This window comes from Pezoporus occidentalis, unplaced genomic scaffold, assembly GCF_034315485.1.
Source record: "Pezoporus occidentalis ecotype Australia unplaced genomic scaffold, CSIRO_AGI_Poc_V1 ctg47, whole genome shotgun sequence".
NCBI lineage: Eukaryota > Metazoa > Chordata > Aves > Psittaciformes > Psittacidae > Pezoporus > Pezoporus occidentalis.
In genome coordinates this window covers 2,980,359-3,000,103 of record NW_026915802.1, presented here as the reverse complement: position 1 = coordinate 3,000,103, position 19,745 = coordinate 2,980,359, and the positions used below count along the sequence as shown (strand labels likewise).

At 41.6% G+C, this 19,745-nt stretch overlaps 1 protein-coding gene across 4 annotated transcripts in view; it reads left to right on the top strand.

Moving 5' to 3' along the window:
- The window catches only part of STON2 (stonin 2), a 70,247-nt gene that overhangs the window by 7,450 nt on the left and 43,052 nt on the right, over positions 1-19,745 (top strand). For 2 of the 4 annotated variants that reach the window (XM_062636233.1, XM_062636234.1), the window contains exons 2-4: positions 7,417-7,629; positions 8,044-8,298; positions 15,233-15,430. In XM_062636233.1, the coding sequence (XP_062492217.1) occupies positions 7,542-7,629; positions 8,044-8,298; positions 15,233-15,430 (541 nt within the window). In that variant the 5' untranslated portion in view covers positions 7,417-7,541. The remainder of the gene's footprint in view (positions 1-7,416; positions 7,630-8,043; positions 8,299-15,232; positions 15,431-19,745) is intronic. The other 2 variants (XM_062636235.1, XM_062636236.1) reach the window with 2 other exon arrangements.

The following is a 19,745-nucleotide window of genomic DNA, read 5'->3' as shown; positions in this document are numbered from 1 at the left end:
GCAGAGTATTCTGAACTTCATTATCAGCAATGAACTCTACCCTATTGCACTGGGAAATTTAAATTCCATTTAACTTTAAAGTCCCTTTAAATTCAATCTTTGCACAGGCATGTTTTTTTCCTGGAGTTGCTTTTCATTCTCTTGAAACAGGAGTAGTCATGCTAACCGAACAGCACCATCAAGTCTAATAGGCCTATATTTAGAATGTCTAAAATAGAGAGTGACAACAAACGTGATATTTGTGAATTGCCCTGAAGGGCTGCAGTGACCTGGCATCACACGAAATTGCATAATCTCAACTGACTCTCCAGGCACTAGAAATGAGGAAAGACCAGTTGGATCATCCATGGAGTTTTCTGCCAGGGCAGGCTTATTCCCTGTGATACCTCTTCCAGAGTGTTGTTATTTGTCTGGCTTTAAATAATCATGCAGGACTTCCTTAAGCTGAGAGACAGCCACAACTTTTAAGGTTGCCTTTATATATAACAATCAAAAGGGATCTCCCTTGTAATAAACATCCCTTTTTAAACTCTTTTTCCCTGGAAAGGGACAAGCTGCTGGTACAACTTCGAAGTTATAAAAGATGTTACGTAAAAGTACAGTTATATAGAAGTTACTTTTATATATGTAGTTGTTAGTTATATAGAAGTAACAGAGAAGGCTTGAACTGGTGATGACTTTCTCACTCAGTATTCCTAATCTTTCTTTCCAGCCAGCATTCAGCACAGGAAAACTTCTTTGCTTTCTTTCATGACTGCATCGCTTCCTCAATGGTCCTTGTCTTCCTGATGCTTTCACAGTTGGATTCTGTGTTTTTCCCTTACTCTGAATCTGTTCTCCTGTTCACAATTCAGCTAGATGAATGCCCATCCTTTCTGTAGCCATACAGCCTCCAGTGAAGCATCTCTGTCTATAGAATCCAGTTTCTCCCTTGTCTTGAATGTGGCTAGTGTTTGAGGGCTTTACTTCTTTCTTTCTTTTACTTTCCTGTTTTTTTTTTGTGTGTCTTTTTTTTTTCTTTTCTTCCCCTAGCTTTCTTAGTCTAAAATGAGTTTAACTGATACTGATTAATGGCAACTAATTATACCCACCATTTTCAGGGAAGATTTTTCAGCTAACTTCTAAAACGATCTTTGTTGCAATTGAGAAGATAAAACCCTGATTTCATGTAGTCCTGAGGCACAGGAAGAATTATGCTGGCTCTCCTTTTATTAATGGAGGCAGGATCAGGTTTTGAGCTTACCAGTATTCACTGTACAAGCAGTGATTTGTTGCATACAGGCAATCCTGGAATGTTAGTACCTGGCAGGCAGAACAGGGTGGCAGTTCATACAGGCCAGGATGTGTGTTTACTAAAAGAGTGTTTACCATGCAGCAGAATATTCCAGCAAACTTATGATTGCTTACTCACCTCCCTGTTTCTTCTGTCATTAGTCCTAGTTTAGAAGAAGCATAGGTACAGGCAGGGCTCTGTGATCTGTGTTCACCTCTTGATGGCTGTTTTCAGTGATGTCAGGCCTCAATGACATAGTTGGTTCAAGGGTGGTTAATTGTAGAACATAATGGTTATTATGTGAGATAACTTAAATACCACACCTTGATAATCATCACAGCAGCAAGTAAAGTACAGTAGCTTTTGGAGGGTTTGGTAAGTGGAATACATCTGGCTATAGCTTGTCTATGCTCAGTTTAGACGAGAACATATAAAAGCATCAATATCGCATGTGTGAACTGGGATGCTCAGTGGAAGCTTTCTTCTATGAATTTCTTGTATTATTCCCTTTTTCATGTTTGAAAGAAGAAACCAGTTTTTAAGCTCAGTGTCCTTCCCATACTATGGTTTGGAACATCACTTATTATAGCATTATGTTGTGCAATAGTTGTGAATACTGCAAATTCACCATCCTGAAGCAGACAAAGTGTGATGTACTTAATGGTCAGGTTTGGAAGTCTGGGAGTGGTGCTGGTTTCAAGTTCTGCCTTGTGGAGTCCTTGAGAAGAGAAGGAAGAATGGTGAGGACCTTGTACTCACCCTTTCATCAGATGATGCTACCAACCTCTCTCTGCTTACTGCACTTAGATTTCTTGTTGCCTCCTGTTACTGCCAACAGAATTTTGTTGACCAAAGAAAAACCTGATCTGTAAAGTGAGTGAATTAGTCTAGCCCTGGGGAAGGCAAACCTCTAAATTAGTGTTTTGCTTACTTTTTTTCCATATTTGTGTGATACTAATGGTGGTGGTGGGGGGAATCCCAGATTTTACAGATGCAAATGTTCTGCTAAACAAATTGGTATGTTGCCTCTTTCCTGTGATCTTGTACTAATCTAGTTTTAATGTGCTACCATGTCGCTCTATATGGTAAGAGAATTTGCTGATCTTTACCTCAGATTCTTGTTTGAGTTGGAAGGCTAGCAGTTCAGGAAATTATCCTTCAAATTTTAATGAAATTACATGACTGGAGGCTTCAGTTACCCTTTGAACGCATCATGGACTCACAGTGAGCTGTATTTAAAGTCCTGAAATGTAGAGCTTATACTTTGCCAGTGTGACTGGGGATGTGAACTATCACTGCCAAACATTCTGTCTGGCTTGCTCCCTTGGTTTTTGCCCGCTGTACATTCTTTCTGATTTCTAATTGTTGCTTTTCTATGGTGCCTTTCTACATTTCTGAAGTTCTTGGGAGTGCAAGGAGTAGAAGAAGACGTTGTACTGTTTTCTTCCAGTATTAGATTTTGAAGCCTGCTAAACAGTATCTTGTCTAACTGGCCCTTGTTATGATGCATCTAGAAGAAGAGAGACCATTGCCTTCTTAACTGCCTGGTATTGCCTGCAGGAGAACTTAGGTGTTTTTTTCTCTCTGGAGAACAGGAGCTTCTGTGGCAGATAAATTGTGTAGAGAAAACATCAGCTGTTGACCTTTCAGATATTAGCCTTGACGCAAATATTCCTGAGGGAGATGCTTACGACTTTCTTGCCAACGTGTTCCCTGCAAGCTTTCTTGTATTAACTGTTAGGAAATGTGAGCTTACAACAAAGCTGTGTATTTGTAGGACATGGTTTTATGCTTTGTGGCTGGGTTCTTGTGGTGCATAGAAAATAAGGACATTCCAGGTCAACTCGGCTTTAACACTGCTTCTATCGCTGACTTGCAGTGTGGATTTAGGCAGATCGTATCTATTGGAATAATTTGCTGCGGTCATTAACTAGTGTGGCTGCTTTGGATCCCATGTTCAGGGACACCCCCACTGCTTTTCTGTCATCCAAAATATCAGATGGCTCTAGTCACATTCAGTACCACACTCCTTCTCACTCCATCTCTATCTGAAATTGCCAGGGGACAGCAGTAATGACCTGCCTGGTAATGGCAAAAAGTGGATTTGACCAAGCTCAGAGGACAGAGCTCTATCAAAGCCCTTGTTACCATTCACTTAGGTGTAATCTGTAATGGGAAAAGCCATTCCTGCTTCCAGAGAGGCTGCAGGAGTTTCACAAGGGACATCTGTTTGGCTCCCTTTGAGCCCTAATGCTTAGATATTGAGAGTTTCTATATGAGTGTGCTATGTACCAAGAGGTAACTTGAGCTGCTTAAGCAACATTTGAAGTCGGGCATGTATGAATTTGAAGGGGCATGTATGAATTGGAGTAACTGAAACTGGGGTGAGTTCTGAAACCTGGTGTTCTGAAACCTGAAAGATTTTCTTAGGACAATTTATAATCTCTATACATGAAGAAAATATGATTGTCATATTAAGAATACAATAGTTGAATAATAAAATATTACTTTATTCCTGTCATTACCTAGGTAATTAATATGGTAAGTTTACCTAGGCATTTAGGCAGAGACTGGTATTTTCAGTAATAATAATAAAATCCAATTCCTTTATTTCACTGGGCATCTCAAATTTTGGTGCTTGGGTTTTTCGTTTGGTTGGGGGGGGGTTTTTTCTCTGTCATTTATACTGGGTTTTGGTTTTGCTGTGGCACCCTGAAGTACTGAGGACTTCCTGTTGATGCTTGAGAACAGATTTTCAATGTGGAGCTTGTTTATTATTCAGGTCATGCTGTACTGATGGTCAGTCCTTGTAATAGGGCAAGTTGAGCTCTCTCACACTTGGAAATTTGCCCAAGGCAGCGATCATTCCTCAGTTTGTGCTACTGGATTGTTTTGTCTGTACAGGTTTGCCAAACACGTGGTCAAGATAAAATGACACATTTTTCCTTGAGACTTTCCTGGTGGTAGTGAAACTTTATTGTTACAACAAAAGCCATGGTCAGAGTCTTTCCTTTCATTACTGTCCCTTTGGCTTAGTTTCTTTTTCTGCTATGGGGAATTTAACAGCTTGTCTAGTTGTTTTCCCTTCCATGGTCTCTGTTCCAGAGTTTGAGGATTCCAGGTGAGAGAAAACGGGAGACAAATAGAGAACTCGAAACTTGTTTATTAATATAGGAAAATATAGAGATAGTAAAGGATACTTCTGATGTCTGGTTATCTTACCAACCCCAAGGACTCTGTGAAGACGATCAGGAAACCAGCTCCGAGAATCATCATTGCAGTGTGAGGTGGCAGGCTCAACCTCAGCGGGTGTCCACGCAGAGGCAGTCTTTACCTGGGTGGTATGAGGGTCTGCCTCCCCACATCACATGAGGCTCGGGCTTTTATACTGACAAAAATGCACACTCATTCTGACGCACGGGGCCAGCCTATGTCGGAAGAAGTGGCCAGCAGTATCTAGAAAGGTCTCCAAGGCCTGAGACTTTTCTGGGGAGTTCTAAAGCGGAACTGTCCACGTAGGAACCAAAGCAGGACTTTCTGGGGAGCAGACAAAGCAGACAAACAGTACTTTTCTATCTTTGTGTGTTTCGCCATGGACCATTATTTATTGTCCCCGACACAGTCTCCTACAATAACCAAAGTACAATAACCAGTTAATGTTTAGGTCCCTGGGTTTGTAAGAAAATATATAAGCAAGAAAAACAGTATCACTGTATGGATTATGGGATTTTTTTTCAGTGGTGCTGCCGTGTAAGTCATGTGTCATCTTAATTTATTTTCTTTTCATCCTAATACATGCATTTTCGGAGTGCCTCTACTCTGAGAATCTCTGACATTATGATACACTCAGGCTGACTTTCCTCTCTGTCAGGCCGCTTGTCAAAAAACTGTGGTAACTCTGATAAGTCAACACGATTCCCTTTACCAAACTGGGAAGTCTGTAGAAAATTCCAGCTATGGGGAATTTGCATAGGTGGAGTATGCACTCCATGCTGCACTACATAGTACTCTGTTGCTTTTCTGGGCTCTAAGTGCTCACTATCCGTTTTAAAGTATTTTAAATTTTGCTGTCTGGTACTGAGTGGATTTAGAAAAGTGTGCTTGTCGCAGGGCAGTAGGTTAAAAGAGCAAAATCATCCTAAAATAATGGTGTAAATCTCCCACATACCTGGACAGCTGAAGCAGTCTGTTTTCTTGCTTCTTTCATGCCTCTACTGGAGTGCCTGTGCATTAAGGGCAAGGTAAACTGTTTTCTTTTCTAATTTCCTGACATTTCAGTCTTCTGTCAGGACTTTTCCAGGAGAAAGGAGAGATCAGTATTCATTTGTTTGGGAAAAGGAGACCTGATTACAGATATTTAAACAAGCCCAAAACATGCAGCTTAACTAGTCACATGAGGAAAGCAAGATGCCGAGATCATCCTCTCCTTTGCTCATATGGTGTCCAGGTGATCCTAAACATCTGATTATTTTTCTTTTCTTAGCTTGCTTCTATGTTTAGCTTTGTAGTTAATAGCACCCAGAATGCTAGTAATAGAATGGATGTTGTGCAAGGCAAGCAGAGGTGTCTGCCCATGCTGCCATGGGAGCAGAGGAAAAGTGGTTTGGGCTCAGGTGCAGCTGTTCTGCCAGCACTAGGGAATTGGTTGGGGAATAAGGGAAAGATATGCAGGGTGACTGACCGTGAGGTGCCATAGGCTCCGGAAAGCCTATGGAGAGAGGATCAATCTTCTGACAAATTGCACTTAACCATCAAGATTCTCTTCAGGAATCCTTTTTTTTTGTGTGTTTGCAGAAAACTGTACATTTTGTGTTCAGTTCTGCTTGAAATGACTCCTCTTCAGACAATGAACGTGGACCCATGAAGTCTCTGAGTGTCAGGCTGGTTTGTGATTTCCAAAATTCTGAAGTTTTCAGCTCTTTTGTGCAGCTTTTATTTGCTGACCTGCCTTTGGAAGGCTAATAATCATACTGGAAGCTATTTAATGACAAACTTCCTGTTGTCAGTGCTTAGAGTGAATGCATTTAAATTTCAGTCTGCTCTTTGGACCTAAATGTTGTTAATGTAGGGTAAACAGAAGTCTCAGTGAAGTATCTGTTCTTGCACATCAACTTGAAGTTTCACCCAAAAAAACCCTTTAGTTAGGTGAGAGACAACAGGCCAAGAGATGCCACTTAAAGTTTTTTGGAATAGCCAAGTCTGAGTTTTAGTGTTTTCAAGTACTTGAGTACCATGGCAACAAGAGCTTCAATGCTTGATATAATTGGGTACCTAATTCACATGCTTCCCTAGGAGGAGGCAATAGTCCTCTGAGAGTTTTGAAGTGGTCTGCAAATCTGAGGCAGTCATGGGTGTTTGTCAGAGAATTTCTGTCCCTGGACCTAACCTCAGTTACTAGCCAACAACCAGAGCCTTTTGCAGTGGCACATTCCATCTAGCAGATTCCCAGATCTGTGTGGGGTACATTCTATTAGAGTGCATACTAATTAAAAGTTGCTGTGCCTGTGAAAACATTTGCTGGGCTACAGCAAAATCATGCTTAACTCCAAACAACATCAAATATATTGTTTTTCAAAATTGCGAAGTTCCAGTCTAGCAGCAGAGTTGAAACTGCAACTGGCTGAGAGGACATATATTCATACCCAGACCATGATGAGAATGATGGGCAACCTATCACAATCCCAGAACCAGCTACATAAACGTTATTGATAATGAGACATGCAGCTTATTGCTTGCTCTTAAGAGGGATCAGACATTGTAAGCAGCAAGATGAGCAAGGACATGCTGACATCCTGGAACTGGGGTTAAGCTCCATCATAATTGAAGTTTGCTAACCCTGGGAGAGTCTTACCACCTTTCATGCTGGGGTTATGAGAGGCATGGCTCCCTGGGTAAGGAATAAACCATTGTTTTTGTGATTGATGATTTTAACATGAGGCTGTTTGAAGACCGTCAGATGCTTTAATTAAAGAGTTGCTTAAGTGTCCCCCCTCTAGACACAGGAGACATTCCTGTCTCAAAGTTGGCAGCACTTTGACAGTACTGTCCCTGCCATACATAAATTGGCACATAAATTGGTTACGGTGGCACTTATTTCTCCCATTTAATAAAAGACATGATTTATTCCTTTCTTATCTTAACAGCGCTTGAACAGAAAAGAAAGTGCAAAGGAGGTGTTTCCGTCTATTGGCTCCTCTTCACTGTGCCTCTCTCTCATTCTAATTTCTCCTTATGATCCCCAAGTGAAGATGAGTAGCCTGCTGCGAATATGACTTCTCTGACTAGTGTCATTGCCTCCCACCAGTCTGAGTGGGTGTCCTTCAGTGATGAGCTGCTCCTCCCTGTTAGCCCACGAGGTAAGCTGTCTGATTGTCTTTGAACATTGTGAGACTTTGTTTGAATTAGACCAACTACTGTCAGATATCTGGCATCACAGAGCTTGCCTTCTGAGTGGAAGCAGTATGTGCAGAGGTTGAATTATCTCCTGCTACCCTTGCATAACGGGAGAAATTGGGCCAAAGTATTAAATACTCTTCTAATGTGAGATTTCCTTAGCATAGATCTGTTACAGGGTATGGATCTGGCCTTTGAGATATGGAGGAAGTCTCACCTTTTATAACCAAGTGCAAATCTATGCCCAGTGTTAGTCTAAAAACTACATTAGGTGAAGGACATTTTCTGCCTATATTTAATGGCAAATTCAGGTATTTCAGTAAAAAACAATGAAGTGATGGTGAGTTCTACCAATTCTGTTTTCATCTCTCTTTTAGGTAGGACTGAGGAGCCTCTGGAGAAATGTTTTTCTTCGTCAGACACCTCCTCAGAAGAGAACCACAATGCGGATGGAGAATTTCAAGACCTCTCCCACACAGAGCAGGAAGATGCAGCTGACCAACCCAAGGTGGATTCTGCTGTGCTTGGGAACCATATGGGTCCCAGCACTGATTTGTCATCATCCATCAGTACTTGGGTTCAGTTTGAAGATGCACCATGGACCAGTGCTCCATCGAACCATGCACAAGCAGGTGAGGCAAATGCATGAAAAGGTCCCTTCCAGTAACATAACAGAATACACCGAGAGCCTACAGGATTTTTTTCCTTGTTCTTTCTTTTCTCAGAGGTTGAACTTTGACTAGTTTGTACTGAACTTTGACACAGCTAATGTTACCAGGGTTTCAAAAAGGTCTCATAATTTTGTTCCGGGTTGAACTAGCAGTATTTTAATTTTGTAAAGAAAATGAAAGATTTCTGTGATTCATTCCACTTATGCCTTGACCCTGGAGAAATGCATTCATGGGGAAACAATATAGTAGTGTTTTCAGGAGTGACATTTCTTATGTACAGGTATGAACAGCCATCTTAAAAGTCTGAGCCATGTTTGCCTCTGTAATCTGGAACTGAGGGAATGGTGATCACTGTCCTTTGTACTCTTAGTCTTTATCTGCTCATATCCCTGTATGGTTTTTGCTGGAAGCTTAGTTAGACCAACAACTAGTGTGCCAGTGCCCATAAATACTTTCTGCTGTCTTTTGGTGCTGTGATTTAGCAGGTGGAGAATTGCAAAGGCAACCAAAGTTGACTGTAATTCCAGGACTGCGTGCACTTTTCAAATGTAAAAGTTTGTTCTGACACACTTCAAACGTGCATGCAAAGCCTCTGGCTTGCCTTCTCAGCTTATGCTGACTGATATGGCTATATAAGCTTCTAGCTTTCGTGTATGAACAAACTTCTGGCTCTCCATGCAGGAGGCTGTGGAGCAATTGCCCAAATAAACATTAGTTTACTTTCTCATGTTTAACTTGAGATTCTCTCTTAATTCCCCTTTGTTCCTGATATTTATTAAAGCAGTTTAAAAGAGTTACAGCTTTACTCTGATCACTGGGTCCATCAAATACTCCCTGTAATGTGAATAATGCTTCTGTCAGAAAACTTGGATTGGCAGCTTTGGGTTGGGTTTTGGGTAAAACCCAGTAGTTTTCCATTTGCTCTTTTTATGGATGCTATAGACTAATCTGAGACAGTGGTTAGACTTTTGTGCAGGAGAGGTGGGTGAATCTTCAGGAAAAAAGAAGTTTCTGTTAAGTTTTGCTTAAGACCTTCCTATCTTTATATTTATTTGTTGGTTGTTGTTAGTTGTAAATGCTTACTGATCATGGTGGTGAGGAGAGAAGGAAGAGCACCAGTAAGTGTAAACCTGTAAAACTGAGGTGGTCTCCCTCCCTATTATTTAATTTCATGGTTAGATGATCCTTACCCCTACCCATACAGCCACGTACTTTTTGAAATGTAGCTGCTGGTTGCTCTGACACTGTGTTTCCTTCCTAATGTTGCAATATCCTTCTTGAATGGAAAACTCTAACATGCACCTTCTTATTGAGCTTAAAAAAAAAAACATATTCTTTGCTCAGCCTAAATAAAGCCATAACAAAGAGTCTTCCATAAAACTAATCTCATGGTGCGTTACTTGATTTCCCATCCTAACAGGGACACGGTCCAGGCTTAGGCTTAGGATATGTACTTGGCAAAAGCACTGCCTCTTGGTTTGTGTTTTCAGTCACAGGAGACACTAGGTTGTAGGCAGAGGTCTAGGATATCCAAAAGCGGTGATCAGAGAGTATTTTCCAAAAACATATTGGTTTTGAAGTTGGCACCCATTTGTGGTCCTGTAAAGGCTTGTCCCAAGTGATCCATGCCACTGGGGGGGTACTTACACCCAAATGTTTAGCATCTGACTGAGATTTGTGGAGGAGGATGGTTCCCCTGGCAGTCACATCAGGAGGTACTCCATGTAATCCTTCTCCAGAAAGCTGTTATTCTTTAACTGTATAGAACCCCTAAGGAAGTGGCGTGGATATTTTAAAATCCTTCTTTGTGAGCTAGTCCCACTCCTCCTGTTCTGGACCCCGTATTATAAACGGCCTGAACACTGCACCTGACAGCCTCTAAAGGGAAGGTCATGGGGCAGAAGAGATCACAGGTGTTTGCTTCTGGCCCACTCTGAGCTCTGAGGGGCATTTGACAGCAAGAGGTAGGATAAACTTCAGCCTTCGGTTGTTCTCAATTAATCTGCAGGTCACGTCTTCTTCCTATGGGCGGCAGCAAAGCTGGAGACTTTGTGTTATAACCAGGATATGCTGACAGGCTCAGTGGAAACCCTGTGGTGACAGCAATTACTCATTTCTAGTAGCAAACAGCCCACATAAGAACAATAGCAAATATCCAGATGGGGGGTGGGGAGTATAAAGGCCAAGTATGGACAGATGGATTGGTGTGAGAAGGATAGAGACGCTTGAAATCTGTTTCCTGTGCAGGCAGCTGTGAAGAGCAACATCGTGAAGGTTCAGCACCCCCAGCCACATTCCTGTCCCAGCTCCAGCACTGTTAGGAAGTTGTCTGTCTATCCATGCAGAAGCAGCTGCACAGCTGACTAGATAATTGCCCAGGCTGATGGCCAGGCTGCCTGGAAACATACTTTGAGAAGGGCTTGTGATGTGGCATTTCCAGAGTGCCATGAGAGTAGGGAGGATGGCCCTAGGAGGCAGAAATGCTGTCAGACCTTAGGGCTATGGAATTTTTACACATGTTCCCCTGGAAGCAATTTTTTATCCCAAAGTGCTCAGTCTGAAAAAAAATAGTAGAATCATAGAATAGTTAGGGTTGGAAAGGAAGTTAAGATCATCTAGTTCCAACCCCGCTGCCGTGGGCAGGGACACCTTACGCTAAATCACATCACCCAAGGCCTCATCCAGCCTGGTCTTGAACACTGCCACGGATGGAGCATTCACAACTTCCCTGGGCAACCCATTCCAGTGCCTTACCACCCTAACAGGAAAGAATTTCCTTCTTATATCCAATCTAAACTTCCCCTGTTTAAGTTTTAACCCGTTACCCCTTGTCCTGTCACTACAGTCTCTAATGAAGAGTCCCTCTCCAGCATCCCTGTAGGGCCCCTTCAGATACTGGAAGGCTGCTATGAGGTCTCCATGCAGCCTTCTCTTCTCCAGGCTGAACAGCCCCAACTTTCTCAGCCTGTCTTCACACAGGAGGTGCTCCAGTCCCCTGATCATCCTCATGGCCCTTCTCTGGACTTGTTCCAACAGTTCCATGTCCTTTTTATGTTGAGGACACCAGAACTGCACACAATACTCCAGTTGAGGTCTCACAAGAGCAGAGTAGAGGGGCAGGATCACCTCCTTCGACCTGCTGGTCACGCTCCTTTTGATGCAGCCCAGGATACGGTTGGCTTTCTGGGCTGCAAGCGCACACTGAAGCTGGCTCATGTTCATTTTCTCATCAACCAGCACCCCCAAGTCCTTCTCCGCAGGACTGCTCTGAATCTCTTCTCTGCCCAACCTGTAGCTGTGCCTGGGATTGCTCCGACTCAGGTGTAATTTACAGATAACTGCAACGTAGTGGTTATCATATAGGAAATACACTTAAAAGAAAACCAAGGCTGATGCTGGACCCTTGTTGTCCTGGGAAAAGTGAAGACACAACTGGGGGAGCAGAAATTAGGGGGACTGATAGCAAGAAACAAGGTTGAAAACACAGGCAAAGAGTTTGGTAGGTGGGAAGAACAGTCAAAACCTGAGGTATAGAAATGAAAATTGCCCATTGTGAGTTTCTTAGTGGAAATTGTCTTTATTTAAGACATTGTTGTAAACCATTCTACTAGGTTCAGGCAGACTAAATGCTAGGCAAAATCTTTCTTTCAAAATATTTCTGCTTTTCAGGTTTATGCATAGACAACTCACAGTTGCCAAATCCACAGGGGGTTTCTCCCTGGGAAGCAGTAACTCTTGGGCAAAGCCACAGAAATATTTACTTGCAGAAATGATGCATTCTTCCCCATTTTCCTTCTTCTGGGGAAAGTAAAAATTTGATTTTTCTCATGGTTACCATCAGGCTAGTCAAATTGATACTGCAAAAATGACAAATGAGAGTTTTAGGCTCACCCAAATGCTTGCATCACAAACATGACACAATCTGTAAATGATCACAGCCAGCCAGTGACACGACATTTGCATTTGTTACACAATGGGCCTCCAGCTCTCGATTTTGTATTCTACCAGTGTTAGCTCTGTGCTCTTGAATTCAATGAGGTATTCAGTAAAGGACCAAAACTAGAGCAAGGCAAGATCTGTTACATCATCTGATTCACACGCCACACACACACCACCCCCCACTTCTTCCAAGAGCTTTGTCTAGTTTTAAATGGCTCAAGTAACTTGGACTCCTACCATGTCCCTGGAGAGGCTGCCCCACACTAAGGCAAATCTCAATTTAACCATCTAGTGCTGTTCTGTATGCAAATAGGAAGTACATGCAACACAAGATCAGCTGCCTAAAACTAGACCAGATCTGATGCTGTCCTAAAATCAGAAAATCTGAGGTGCTATATGGTAGGAAAGGAATGGATGCTAACAAGGTTGATTGTAATAACAGTGTAGGGATCAAGGAACAAGTCCTCAAAACATCAAAGAAGAGTGAATGCTTACAGGTAAATCTCCATGCTAAAAGCCAATCCATCATGTTAGGAACAAACATGTCAAGAAAATTAAAATGCACAGAGAAGTAAACATTTCTCAGTTTGAAATGAATCAATGAGTTGATTTTTAGTATCCTATGCATGCTACAGGATTTGCATATTAGGGGAAGTTCTGGCACTGGTCTTTCATTGTAAACTGATTTCCAAGAAATTTCTGCAGCTGAAAGGCTGTGAATCTGCATCTGTTGACATTACAGACCAGATTCCAATTTTCTAGGAAAAAAAAAAAAAAGTCCTACTTTATTTATGAGTTTGGTTTCAGTGCTTCCAGGAATTTGAAGAGCAGCAGGAGCATCTGAAGAGGGACCTAAACATGTAGAAGTTTACTTTTGCTTGTCTTACTCTTTGAGATTGATAGATTGTTGTTTGGCTCAGCATAGGGGAAAATGCACTTTTACTAGTTCCAGAGGTTAGTGTTGGGGGAGCCTTGAACAGTCATAGGTGGAAGCTGACTATAGTAATATTTTAAAGAATATCTGTTGCAGAAAAGCTCTCTGTGGTTACAGTTTTCCAAAGTACAAGTCTCATTCTTTAGAAAGATCAAATAATCATATTCTTCCAAAGTGGCACAACTTATCTGGAATAACTTTAATTTTCCCTTATATAGAAATATTCTGCAACAGTATTACAGTCAGTCTCCCTCTTAGACAAAAATTGTTTTTGGAAAGCACATCAAGTTGACAGTATATGAGTTATTAAACCTTACATGTTTCTAAATTAGCTTATGTTTTTCATATTGCTGTGTCTGACTTTAAGAAATGCTAAAAATCTAAGTTGTTTTTTTTTTTATAAAATAATTCCACAATTTCCAGTATACCATGTAGAAAACATAGTTAAAATCCCTGGCTCTTGCTGTTGGTTTGCATATGGAGCTCAGCTTTTCAGCTGGTCCTCTATGCCCAAATAAAGCACTCTGTCTGTCAAAGCAATTTCAGGTGAACTTTTAAGGATGACTTTCAGATGCCTCATGCTATGTTTAACAAAAGGCCTGAGAGTGGAACCAACAGATCATAATCATACACTTGCCACTGTTTCTCTACAGTCATCAAACACAACACAGTGTAGAATTACTGAAGGGAGAAGTGGGGGGTTTTGGTCATGTCACTAACACAACAACTGTCAACCTGTGTGGTAAGGAATCAGATCTCCTGACTTTCAGCTCCTCATCCTTAGGATGAGGATTCTACTTGGAAACAGCTCAGTACAGCTCACAGCTGTACAGATAAAATACATTAGTGCATGCTTACCTGAGAATCACAGTGCAGCTATATAAAATAAATTTGCACTTTTCAGCTGGTAAGGCAGGAAGCATTGTTTGGATATTCCCTCTGTGCATACAGCGAGGTTTCCATAGTGTCCCTTCACACCACTTGGAAGGAGTAGAGAGAGAGAGATAATCTTTAACGTTATTTTGCCATTTTCTTCCAAAGTATCTCTCAAAGTAATAAGGAATAAGGGTTGTTTATGTATTACATGCTGTGAAGAGAGCCTCTGTGTTAGTAGTAGTTCTGTAACTGCAAGATTTGGGTTGTGTGGAGATCTTTGTTGGTTTAAAAGCTAAGCATAGATGTATTAACTCAAAAAACAGTTATTATGCTGACACTGAATTAGGATTAGTCTCTACCAGCACCTTTTCTTAGTTCAGCAAGACTGTTTTTATCACATCTTAGAGTCACCCATTGTTATGAACATTTAGGTGATACTGTGGGCAAAGAGTAGGCACTACAGAGAGTATACAACAGGAATTCATAGTAGTGGATGTATAAGACTGTGTTCTGAACTCTGGGTGATGGTTAGGCAGGACTTAAGTCTTTGACATGCAAGTGTGGCTAGTACAACAGGATGTTTGGCCTACACTGAGCAGAAATGTTATGCAGTTAATTCAGATTACAGCACTCCATCCTGCCTGTTCAGAAACAAAAGCCATTTCTAGTGCCCATCAATAGGTCAATTTCAGTTTATTTTTATACTCTCCTCCCATGTGGAGCATTCCTGAGATGACAACTACATTTGAGTGGGTGTCACAGATAGGGAATGCTTAATAACATTATTTATAAAAAGCTGTGGTACTATAAAAACTCCACTGTGTTGCACAACACAGATATTCAGATCTTAGCAGCAGCAGAAACATGAAATCTTCTTGGTTTGAAAAGTCACAGCTTCTGCAGTAGTTGAACAACAGGAAAACGCACAGCAGCCAGCAGTATGGGATCTAAGGCAGACAGCCGAGTAGTGCCAGAGGGTTAACAGTGCAGGCACTAGTTAAGTTGCTATGTGTTTGTTATAAAATAACTGTTGCTGTGGATGTTGGAATTTATTTTTTACAGAGTTTCGGTACACTGATATAGAGTGATCTTGGAAGATTGCCCTGTAAGTCTCTAACCAATACCTGTTTGTTTTCTGCAATCCAGTGTCTCCATCAAAAGCACCCAGATGGACTTGCCCCTCCTCCAGCTCTTCTGAGAAGCAAGCACATGCCTCTGAGAGCAGCTGGACAACCAACTCTGAGGACACCAGCAGCCCAAGCATTGCTCCCTCCTACACAGATCTGCAGTCAGTTAACACTGAGGACTTGACCAGTGGAAGAACATCTGCAGCAGACTCAGCTGGTAAGAGAGAAGCCTTCAAGCTTCCATCTCAAATCTTTTTGGTGCTACTCAAGCTCAGTGCTTAGAAGTGAGCTATGGGGAATGGATCTGGAGTATCCATTGCTGATCCTGCAGTACAAACTCCAGGATTAGGCAGACTAACATTTTGTTCTAGTCCAATTCTCAAAAAAAATCACATCTGGATTTGACACACCCCATAGTATGTACAGGCTCCCGAACATCCAAGTGTAACTATGTACCTGTTGGTGGACTTGAGTAAAATGTTGGAGCACTTCTGTTTTTCCCATTCCACTTAAGCTGATCTAAGGGCTGGTTCTCAGTATTTTGTGGGAGAAGCTGGATGCCCTTCCTAAAATTCTATGCAGAAATTTTCTTAGCTTGCCAGTGTATACAGCTGAGGCAGGTCCACATGCCCCTCTCTTTCACAGAGTGCCAAGACATACATCCAGGCTGCTGGTTGCGTTCTTTGCACTGTGCTTTGCACTGTTGCTATAAAGTAATGCAGAGACAGTGTAGGAGATGACAGAGGGTGGTTCAATAGTAGATTTAGATCATTTAAGGATCCTTTATCTGACCTTGTAGGGAACTATTCAGATGGCATCCTGAATGTGGAAAAATGTGCTGCATGGCATTGTAGCTCATTGCTCCTCCGTTCTCCTCTGGATGAGGAGAAATAGAGTGGTGTAACCTGGGTCATGCAGCATTGGGATGACAGGAATTCTTGAATAACAAAACAAACTTTCACAGAGCATAGAAAGAGCTGGCATGTCAGGACACAAAAAGGACACAAATACACAGCTCCAGGAGGAAGCACCTGCAGTATGTTGGAAGCTGTTCACCCCAAGCTGAGGAAGGTCAGTAGCTACCCAGTTTGGTGACAAAAATTGATTCACTGGTGTCATGATAGCTCACACTTGAGGTATTTAATGTGTTTTCTCTTGGTGAATGTCCCAGTATGTGTGGAATAAGATCTGTTTTGGGAGAATGGATTTCCTAAGTCCCACTGAGGTCACACATCCCTTCCATAAGAAACATATACATACATCATGTGAAAAGAGTATTATTTTATGGTTCAGTGAAACTGGGTTGGATGTCAAGGAAGGTTCATAAATAGCAACATGGGTAGGTGCTGGCTGGGTGCTTAAGAGAAAGGATTTGTGGGGAAATAGTGTTTACTTTGGATAAGTAAAGACCTTTCCTTCTTTGAGTAATATTTACTACAGTCAGTCTGACCATTTTGATTTTAGAATGCCCTGTTTGTCTGTACCTCCAAGTTTGGAAAGCACCAGTAGAAAGAATAGGCAAGCTGTCATTGTGTGCCAGCTGTTTGGATGCCAGCGTGGGCATCAGTTCTGTTCTGATGAGCTCATGTCTATTAGGGTGAAAGGTAAGAATTTTCATTTGGAGCATGTGCCAGATATTGCTCTCTTGTTGATTTGTTATAAGTTGCCAAAAGGTGGATGTTGTCACTGGGGCTGTCTCCGTGTGAGCAAGGGAAATGAGGGATGCCCAGCTCATATGACTTTGAATCATATGGAGAGATGAGAGGCAAAAGTGCTGCTGTATATCGCTGACATACATACAGAATTATTTGCTATATAGGGCCAAAAGATGATACTTAAATAGAAGCTTTGCGTGTAACCTTACTCCATTTTTATCCCAGTCAGTCACAAACTGTTAAATCAGCAAAGCAGGTAAAAAAAAAAAATTCCAATCACCTATAGATTTTCAAAAGTAAAAAAGGTAGGTAATATAGGCAAGATGGCTGTGTCATTAGCTAAAACATAAGATACACTACCTTAGTGGTATAGGAACCTGAAGTAAGAAATACACCGAGTCTTCCTACCACCAGGTATGGAGTTTGCAAAAGGGAAGCATGAACAAAGCACGTATGTTTGCTCCTGTTCATGGGATGGCTCCCAGGCCACCCCTGGAGGTGTCTGCTGGCATCAGGCAAGGCTTGTGGAGGTGAAGGAGCTGAGGACCTGGTGGCAGTTCTGGCTGCTTTTTTGTTGTTCACCCACCCTCACAGGGTGTAAGTGGACAAAAATGCGTAATCATGTTCTTCTTTCCTCTCCAGAAATTCAGTTATTTAAACCTGACTTGAATCAAGTACTTCATTTGCATTTTTTTTCTCAAAACCCCCATTCTGGAGTGGAGTTTCATTGCCTTGATGCAGCCTTCAAATAACATGTTTTTTTTCCATGAAGGAAAAGAGAGGAATCCTTGTGCTCTACATGGTGGTGAAGTCACATTTCATGTTAACCAGTATCTTGACACTAAGGTCAAGCTTGATGGAGGAGAACAAAATCTGATTCATTTTACTGCTAAAAATGCTCTGGAAATAAAGAAAAAAAACAAATTTTGATCTACTTAGATCAAAATTCTACTTAGACCTGATTCTGTACCATTATGGGTTTAGTGTTGTTTCAAGTGAGAAAAAACTTGGTGAGAAAAGCAAACTACTCGGTAGTCAGACACTGAGCAAAATAACTATTTTTAGCCCTGGTGAATTTTTATTGCCTGAACAGCATAGAAGAGAATCCAGGATATTGTGTTCCATAATTTCATTACTTGTCTGTAATTTATTCTGCATGCAAAATGTGTAAGCATCAGGCTGCCTGTCAAAGGTCAGGGCTTGGAGTTTGGTGTGGGAGCAGATGAAAGCCTGAGGTGGGTCTGGCTGCAGGCATGCACAGAGCCAAGTTCCATTGTTGAGAATGCACATCTTGGTGTCCGGAGCTGGTAAGCTCCAAGCAGGTGAAATGGCTGGGAATCAACTTTCTCACAACTGACACAGAATACAAGTGTAAAACAATTTCATGGGCTTGAGCTTTATCTAGTGCATGTGTTTACGTAAGATATGACTTAGGAGGAGATACCTGAGAAAGATGGTAGGGGCCTGAATGATCCAAATCTAAGAGTTTATCCTCACTATGGGGGAGGGACTGCAGAAAGCCTCCCCAGTGGTGGGGTCAGGATAAGCTCAGTGATGTCTTGTAAAGGCAGCAGAGTTGGCAGTGGTGAAGGTAAATATTACACAAGCAGACCTGAGAAAGATTTGCTTTTCAAAGTGCAGCTAGAAGATGCTACACTTCTATTGCCTGTGCTGGTTTGAATTATGGCATCAAGAAGGAAGCCTTTTATGTTATCTTTGTCATTGTCAGCATGGGGGGCTATTTTGGCCTGCAGCTGCTAGCCAATAAATTTGGGTCAAGTAGTAGCAGATTGCCCATTTAACATGAGCATATTTATATGGTTATAACAACAAGCACTTTACAGCAGCTGGGGTTTCACACTGTGCGTGAAGATATATTCGTTGCTGGTGAAGAGGCCCATTGCCTCAGAGCTTCCTATCATGCATGGCTGTGTTGCTCAGCTTGGGTCAATGAGCATGGAAAAGAAGCAGGAACTTTTGGCATTTGTGCTGTACTCTGCAAGTTAAGTAACACAGGACATCTCTGTTACTGATTACAAGTATTTATTCATTCTGAAGCAAATGCCTGTCAGCTTTCAAAAAAGGCCAAGTATCTACATGTCAGAGGAGTAAGGGAGAGGCGTTCTTATAGCTGTGATTATAGCTCTGGAAGCACAGGGATCTGCTCTGAGGTTGTGCATAAATACCTCACAGCTTGATTTGGATTTCTGCATTTCAACATTCATTCTAAAATAATTTTATTTATCTAATTTTAATAGAATATATGAGCTATCTGTATTATATCATAATGCTCTGTGTGTTTGTATGTGTATCAAAAGCTGATTAACTTTGTAGTTGTAAGTTCCCTGACAGCTATTTTAGGTGTGTTGTTGCTAGTTCTGTTGTTTCTGTTGTGATTTGTATCTTAGCAGAGCTGCAGCTACACTGTGTTTGATGCTGATGGCTCAGTTTGCTGACCAGTTGTTCTGTGGGCATTCTTCTGAAGCTCTGGGACTACTGGGATACTGAGGAAAACATTTTGTTATTATTTTCTGAGAACATCTGCATTTTTGGAGATAGGAGGTTGCATGTGTGACACCTAACTGCTCAAAATCCAGAAAGTTAATAAATAGCACAAGGAATGAATTCTGAGAATATTGTTGTTTTCAAAGTAAATCGCGTGGTTTAAGGGGGTTCTGCTGCTTCTATTTTAAAACTTGGAGATTACAATTCTGGAAGGCTTGGCTCCAGCTATTTCTTGGAGGTAATGGAGGGCAAGTACTAATTTTCAAACTTTTTCCCAGTGCTTTTCTGCAGTTCTCTTACAGATAGGATTTTTTTTTCTGTCACTGTATCCAGCTACATACTGAGCCCTGTCTGATGACTGCAAGAATGGTG